This window comes from Biomphalaria glabrata, chromosome 9, assembly GCF_947242115.1.
Source record: "Biomphalaria glabrata chromosome 9, xgBioGlab47.1, whole genome shotgun sequence".
Classification (NCBI taxonomy): Eukaryota; Metazoa; Mollusca; class Gastropoda; family Planorbidae; genus Biomphalaria; species Biomphalaria glabrata.
This window is the reverse complement of record NC_074719.1, coordinates 19,954,030-19,962,535: the sequence shown is the minus strand read 5'-3', so window position 1 is coordinate 19,962,535 and position 8,506 is coordinate 19,954,030. Positions and strand designations below refer to the sequence as shown.

The window sequence follows — 8,506 nt, the reverse complement described above, 5'->3', positions numbered from 1 at the left end:
CAACCGTAGTCGGTATGGAGTTCAATCAATCAATGGACGTACGTAACCTTTTTTTTTTTTTTTTGAGCACACCGTCTTAAGAATGTAGAAAGGAGTTGGACTGTAACAGAAGAGAAAAGCTAAAAGTACTATTGAAAGTCTGTTTTCAGCATTAAAAAAGTGCTATTATAAGTGTGTTTTCAGCATTAAAAAATGCTATTGATAGTCTGTTTTCAACATTAAAAAATGCTATTGAAAGTCTTTTTTCAGCATTAAAAAAGTGCTATTATAAGTGTGTTTTCAGCATTAAAAAATGTTATTGATAGTCTGTTTTCAACATTAAAAAAATGCTATTGAAAGTCTGTTTTCAGCAATAAAAAATGCTATTAAAAGTCTGTTTTCAGCAATAAAAAAGTGCAATTGAAAGTCTGTTTTCAGCATTAAAAAAGTGTTATTGAACGTCTGTTTTCAGCATTAAAAAGTGCTATTGAAAGTCTGTTTTCAGCATTACAAAAAGTGCTATTGAAAGTCTGTTTTCAGCATTAAAAAAGTGCTATTGAAAGTCTGTTTTTAGCATTAACTACGTCATGCCCCACCTAGATGCTACAGCTGCCTTTAGTTTTCCAAAAGCATGCCATTTTTTATTAAATTATGCATGCATAGTGTGTGCACATGCGTATGGAATCATTGTAAAACAAGGTTAACATGACACTGCTTTGTACGCACCGTAAGTGTGCAATGCTATTTTTGTAAAATAAGTTATTATTGTAATCATTGATGCAACAGCTACTTTAAGTCTTCTTCAAGCATGTTTATTGTAGTCATTGATGCAACAGCTACTTTAAGTCTTCTTCAAGCATGTTTATTGTAGTCATTGATGCAACAGCTACTTTAAGTCTTCTTCAAGCATGTTTATTGTAGTCATTGATGCAACAGCTACTTTAAGTCTTCTTCAAGCATGTTTATTGTAGTCATTGATGCAACAGCTACTTTAAGTCTTCTTCAAGCATGTTTAGTTATTTAGTACATGCAATTCAATACAAAGCAATTTTCATTGATCCCATCCAGAGCCTGTTGAGGACAGTACTAATCTTAATATCGCTCACCGACAACTTGTTCACCGACAGTTGGTTCACGACAAATCGTTCACACGACAAATCGTTCACTGAGCGATATGTCGGGTGAACGAATAGTCGCGTGAGCGAATTGTCGGGTGAACGAATTGTAGGGTGAACGAAATGTCTGGTGAACGAATAGTCGCGAGAACGAAACGTCAGTGAACAAATTGTCGTGGAACCACTGTCATGACGGTCGACTAACAAGTGTGTAGATTTATAAGATCTAACAAGTGTGTAGATTCATAAGATCTAACAAGTGTGCAGATTCATAAGATCTAACAAGTGTGTAGATTTAAAAGATCTAACAAGTGTGCAGATTTATAAGATTTAACAAGTGTGTAGATTTATAAGATTTAACAAGTGTGCAGATTCATAAAATCTAACAAGTGTGTACATTTATTAGATCTAACAAGTGTGTAGATTTATAAGATCTAACAAGTGTGTACATTTATAAGATCTAACAAGTGTGTAGATTCATAAGATCTAACAAGTGTGCAGATTCATAAGATCTAACAAGTGTGTAGATTTATAAGATCTAACAAGTGTGCAGATTTATAAGATCTAACAAGTGTGTAGATTTATAAGATCTAACAAGTGTGCAGATTCATAAGATCTAACAAGTGTGTAGATTTATAAGATATAACGAGTGTGCACATTCATAAGATCTAACAAGTGTGTAGATTTATAAGATCTAACAAGTGTGTAGATTTATAAGATCTAACAAGTGTGCAGATATTCATAAGATCTAACAAGTGTGTAGATTTATAAGATCTAACAAGTGTGTAGATTCATAAGATCTAACAAGTGCGTAGATTCATAAGATCTAACAAGTGTGCAGATATTCATAAGATCTAACAAGTGTGCAGATATTCATAAGATCTAACAAGTGTGCAGATATTCATAAGATCTAACAAGTGTGCAGATATTCATAAGATCTAACAAGTGTTCAGATTCATAAGATCTAACATGGAAATGAAAAGAGATTCAGGGAGATTTAGAAATAAAAAGTTTCAATTGACAATGTCAAGGACGCTAATAGAAAAGATCATTGTAGCCTTTTAAATAGATCAGTAGTACCAGTTGTTCCCTGTAGAAACACAGCATGCTTTATGAGGGATAGTTTAATGTACATTTGTTTATGAATCCTATTTTTTTTTTAGTTTTTGCACTATCATAGTGTGAGCCTTTACAAATTCTTCCATATTAAAATATTTTTTGTGTGTAAAAAATGGAAGCGTTTAAAAAATCGGATTCTGTAGTGAATTACAAACAAAAAAATAATTCATTATCTATTATCCTATACCTTTTAAAATACATGGCTTATCAAAAGATCTCTATATTCTGTCATCCAGATACATTAGACAAATGTTTCCCTGTTACTTGTAGTTAGTACATTCGAAAAATTTAGAGCAGCACTTTGCTTATTTTTTTTTAGACTGGATTATTTCCTATTTGTTAGAAGAAAAATGAAATAACCAAACCGTATTCTAAATGTAGCATTATCTCTCTATATAATTCTCTTCATGGCTCAAGAGTTGGGACGAGAAGTAGAAGAAGTAAAGGAAAGATCACTCTTTTATTTCTGCGGATAGAAGTATCCAACGAAAAAAACAAGAGAGGGGGGGGGGAGAACAAGTAGTACTCATCCGTCACTACGACTGGCTACCTAGTCGTGCGGTTTGCGCCCTGGACTGTCGTTTGGATTTATCAAACCCTGCCCGCTCCCATCCCCCTTCGTCCTGCGGGAGGTTCGGACTAAGAAGTAAACTATCTTCAACTCTGAAGGAACATCCGAAACATGTAAAACATTTTACAAACAAACATTTTACAAGCACTAAGTAGCAGCGCCAGACTTAACCATTGTGACCAAGAAGTCATTCGAAAGAGAACAAGTAATCTACTATGTATATTCACCCGTCACTAAATAGCAGGGCCGGATTTAACCATTGTGGGGCCCTATGCGAAACGGATTTCGCGGGGCCAAGTTTGGGTAGGGAAGCTGATAATAAGTGAAATTTAAGAGTTTGTATTAGAAAATAAATTCGTCTATGCATTTTATTCATGCTTTACTACGTACAGAATTACTTTATGAGTCTTGCGTGTAGAAAAGTCATACAGTATATCATAATAATTCTGTTTCCTACATAGATCACGCTCAATAGCAAGAATTACCAAGTGTTTCAATCTATCTTTGAGAATTGTTGACCTCAAGTAATTCTTCCTTAGTTTGAGGCGCAAGAAGCTTCTCTCACCAGATTACACAATTACTGTTAATGCATAATGCCGTTTTTATTTATCGCGCTTAGGATTGGCATTTTCCATATTGAATGACACCCCAAAATGACAATTTTTGTGTATATCTTTCAGGAGATTCGTATGAGTTTTCTAAAGATTTAAATAATTTCCGGATATTTCCAGGACTTTTTCGTATATTTTTCAGGAATTATACAATGGTTTAATTCAATAATTTATACACCTAGAATTAGAGCGAGTCCTATGAAAGTGCGGGTCCCACTGCGGTCACCTAAAGCTGCCGACCCTGCCAAATAGTATCGTATGCTACGCTGTCGGTCGACTAGTTATCTTATGTTACCGGTGGATGTATTTCGATGGTATTGTCTCTGAAGATCATAACTTTTTGATATTAGTCAAGATGTTGGTATGCGAAATTTTAATATCTTGTGTGGCGTCAAACCTGTTTCTAGACTTTGACTTTGTTGCAGTGTACTACAAAAGTCCTGCTTCGCACAGATAGGTTATAGAAAACTGAAGTAAAATACCAGCAACTTGTTTTCAAATATTGAAGAGCAAAATCGATCTGTATCTTTGTTTCAAATTAGTCAGAATCTACATCAGTTCAAGGTTCGTAGTGATAAGCATATAATGGACTTTTTGTTGCGTTAACGAGAAGGGTTAATCGAATGTTTTGTTTTCTGCTTTTACTTTGGAATTAATGTGGGTGTTAATTTCTAATATGGTGGATGGGATGGCTAGTTAGGAGTGGTGTATCATGGAACACAGTTTAGGAGTTTTAATACTATGTACATACCTTTATCTTCACAAGACTATCGTTAAATGTATATCGGTGCTGTAACTTAACTAAGGTTTGTAGTTCCATGTACGATTAATAACTAATCTATTACTTTGACTTTGTGTGTACAATTCATGTTATCATATGTTCGTTTAAAAAAAAATACAAAAAAGCAAGCAAAATATTATCAGAACTCAAGCTGAACCTGCGACGCCGCTGATTTCAAACTGTATGTTATTAACCGTTCCCTTAACCCCAACATCTGCGTGAAGAGGGAAGAACTGCTGTGTATGCAACGAAAATCTGGCCATATAATATTGTTACGAATCTCACTATCCAGGCTCTCTGCAAACTGCACCATACACCACCAACTTAAAGAACTTGACAAGTCAGGGCTCCAAAATAACGTAAAGGTTTAATGTCCATAAATAACAGCCAATACTGTACAATTGGCAGCACGTAGAACAGTACAAATAGCTCTGCGATAACAAATATCTCTCCGATAACACCGTTCCGCCGTATCAAGTCTTGCACTGGCCTCTCCGTCTCGTTCCGGGCTTGCACTGGGTTCAACAGTTCGGAACTGACTTCACACACTTGGGCTCGTTGTGTCGGACTCGATCACAGACCAAGATCAAGACGCCGTTCGTCTCAACTGTACTTGACAGTACTCCGCACTGAACCGTCGTAATGCTCCGTACAGAACCACACCGTTGAACTGTGCTGTAGTCGACCGTGTTCTGAACTCCTGTCGTGAACCCGCTTTCTGAACCTTGATGTATTGAGCCCCTTTTCTCGACCGTCTCAACTGCGACACCTCCGCTCTTATATAGGGTCCCTACTGGCCTTCTCGAACCGGACAGAACGCCGCTCGACGTTTCCAGGTGGTCAGATGACTACAACTCTTGTGACGCTCCTGAGCTCTGTTCACGACGTCGATCCTTCCCGAACCGCCGTCGATCCTTCCCGAACCGCCGTGTTGACACTCGTCTCGGCTGACCGTCGTAACTCGTCACGGTTGACCGCTCGTCGAGCGCTGGCCTGGGGCGATTTGCGTCGGCTGACTACACACACACCACTACCCCTCTCTGTGCCACCACCAGGTTTATAACAATATTATTAATAATAATTATTATTATTGTTGCTTTTATATAGCGCTACTTTCAGTGGGAGGAGGGGGTCTCTGGGAGAAAGTTTTCATTGCTGTCTTTAGGCGCTCAGTAAACACAAGTCTGCTCGAGTCGCGTGTCGAACCTCGAGCCCCCTTCATAGGTAGCCAAGACAAGCCAAGTTGAAGCGTACATAACCTCTAGTATAGTTATATAAAATAATGAGTTACCACATATATTTATTTTTAAGCTTGAAACAATTTCTAATGCAAACTTTATTTTATTTGGGTCTGTACGATAGTCATCACTAAGTGGATCTTCTGATTTTGTCTAATTGCTGAAACATGGTAAAAACAAAGCCTTAAAGGTTTTAAAGAACTTAGTGTTGAATTTCAAGTAAATAAACAAATTCACAGACAAGTTCAAAACATGAAGAAGATCCTGGAGCTCGATACACAATCTGAAAGTGTTGTGGTAGAACCCTTGCGATGAGAATTGTGGGAAGAGCAGGGACGCCATATACACAATGACGTCAGGAGAGTTGGTAGCAACGAACAAAATGGCGACAACATTCACCGCTTGAGTTGCTCTCAACTCTTTTGTAGACATTGGCTGGGCGGCAACATTTTTGCCAGAATAGATTTTGATATTAGAGGCTTGGGGTGAATTTAGTTGTGTTCTCAGAGAGGAAGAAATATTATCAGAGTTACTAGATCTAGTAAGAAATGTCTTTCCTGACACTGAGTCACGAAACTTGACCGATTCTTTCAGTTTAGTGGCTAATATGACAGTGCTTATCAACACAAGGATTTCAGCTATAAAAGGTATAGAGATGTAGTTGATAGCTTTGAGTACTGGGAAAACGTCATAACGGTAAGCTTTTGTCCAGGCAAATGTCAGTCTGGTCGAATTTGTGGTCGAGTCAAAGGCTTCCACGAAAGGAAACGCTGTTGCGGTGAAGGGAATGTTCAAAATGCAACATACAAAATTGATTCCACACACTGCAGCGATGCAGCGACGTTTGGAAAAGTAACTTTTAAAGTTCCAGGGTAAAGAAATACAGCAACATTTTTGTATGGCTAGAAACACTGTGATCATTGTGGAGATGTTGTAGAACATGAGACCGTAGAATGGAAAGATGTAGCTGACGTAGTATAGACTGATGTAAGGCTTGATATGAAGCTCCAGGTCGAAATATCCCACCAAGTTGGCCAGAGTATTCGCCAAGAGGCTTAGTTTATCAGACAAGGTCAATGCCATAAAGCAAACTGAGATACCATCCCGTAATCCACTCTTACGAAATGTTAACAGTGCAAGCATGTTAGTCATTAGGCCGAAAATTCGTATTGGTACTTTCACTGAGAATTGTATAATATATGTACCGATGAAATAAATTTGAGAGTCACTGATCCACTCTTCATTTTGAGAACTAGTTGTAGTGTTATTATCAACCATTTCAAACGTTTGAATAAGATCAAATGATCCAGAACCAAATGATGAGTATCAGGTCTATTCACTCGGCATCATCAGGTATAAGTATGAATTTAAAACAAATAATTACATAAAAAATGAAATGTTGCATATTAATTGAACAACATTTTAAAAACATTTAAAAACCAATCTAAAATGTAACAATATTTATGTTGATCTTTTGTAAACTAAATTCTCAGTCTTCTTATAAATGTTTCAATGATAAACCCAAGTTTTAAATGTGCCACTATTTTGTAATAGTCATTTCATTACATTCTACAGTCTCATTAATAGATGTTATTATTTCAGTAATTGCTGCAATTCTTTTTCATTCTACGCATTCTAACATTGAACATATTCAATGACAACAAAAGTCTTGATGGTATTTCTATTGAAAATGAAGCTCGAAATTAGAAAGACATAAAAAATATGAACCTGATATTTGTCTAAAGTTTGACATTTAATGAACAATTACAATGTCTCCGATTCAAGTTACTCTAGTTATAATAATGAATAATTAGTTAATCGATACGTTTCTTTGCTGGGACTTTTAAGGGTCGTTCTAATGATATGTATACATTGTCCCACACAATTAGACGAAACCAGAGACAATGATCAATTAATAAGGTACACGTGACTTCGTTGTTTATAATTATAAGTAAACATTGAACGCTGATTGAAACATATAAAACCGTGCTTTGTCATACTTGCAACGAGACTCATTACATGGATGTCTTTTTAATTACATTAGTATTTTCTTTTTTTCTTTTCAATATTGCAATCAAACACTAGATTTTTTTAACGTAGCCTGATGCAGACGTCAACTTTTTTGTGTGTGCCAGAGTAGGTCGTGAGCTAGAGATGATGTCAGGTTGAGCCAGGGCAGCTAGAGGAGCTGTTTGGTTGGGCCGATGATGCTTGAGGAGACGTCGGGTTGGGTTAGGTCAGCTTCAGAAGACGTTGGGTTTGGCCAGGGCAGCTTCAGAAGACGTCGGGTTGGGCCATGGTAGCTTGAGGACACATCAGGTTGTGCCAGGGAAGCTAGACTCAGCTTGGAAAACAAGAGCGTCTGGCTACAAGTACAATTGACAAGGAAGTCCTTGCTATGATTGATGTAAAGAAAAAAAACAATAGAAGGAGCTATTGCACGTATTGTTTCTATGAAAGCAGAATATTTTACATTTTGTGACCATATTAAAAACGAATCTTTATTGAATAAAGGATGTCCATGAGATGATGGAAATGTTATATACATTAAACCCAAAGCTGAAAGTATATCTGTAATGTTAGAAAGTTTTTAAATGTTTTAGCAAACGACGTAATAGATATTGAAGTCAGAATGACTGTAAGGACTTTTATATTTTGTTTGACAACACACCTGACATAGCAAACTTGACATAGCACACACTGGTCAGATTCAGAAGTTATACGATTTTAAAGGAGACAAAAAAAGCTGATGAGATCAACTTAATATTTTAAAATGTCTAGAAAAGGTTTGAGCTTGAATTTATATGTGGAGCTCAAAGATATGAAATGCAGCTTCAGTGTCTGAAACCATGGAAGAGTACGTACAGGAAATTTATTAAAAACTAACTGAATAACAATTTCATAGACTATGGAATTCTATACTAAATCGATCTGGTCAACATTCATTCTCAGAAAATGCTTTTTGCCGAGCATTTTTTAATACGATTGAAATATTTTTTTCGTTCTGAAATTATTGTCACTAGAGGCGCAGCTTAAGATCTTTTATTTTAACTATCTTTACATAATTTTTTTTTTGGGGTGGGGGGGAGAAG

At 36.5% G+C, this 8,506-nt stretch overlaps 1 protein-coding gene across 1 annotated transcript; it reads right to left on the bottom strand.

Moving 5' to 3' along the window:
- Positions 1-5,567: 5,567 nt before the first annotated feature.
- LOC106053527 (uncharacterized) lies at positions 5,568-6,557 on the bottom strand. The gene has a single exon (XM_013209086.2). The coding sequence runs from the start codon at positions 6,555-6,557 to the stop codon at positions 5,568-5,570; it is 990 nt and encodes a 329-aa protein (XP_013064540.2).
- Between the last annotated feature and the right edge of the window lie 1,949 nt (positions 6,558-8,506).

Excerpts from the sequence above, each read along its gene's own strand:
- LOC106053527 (XM_013209086.2), bottom strand. The coding sequence starts at position 6,557 with ATGCTTGCACTGTTAACATTTCGTAAGAGTGGATTACGGGATGGTATC.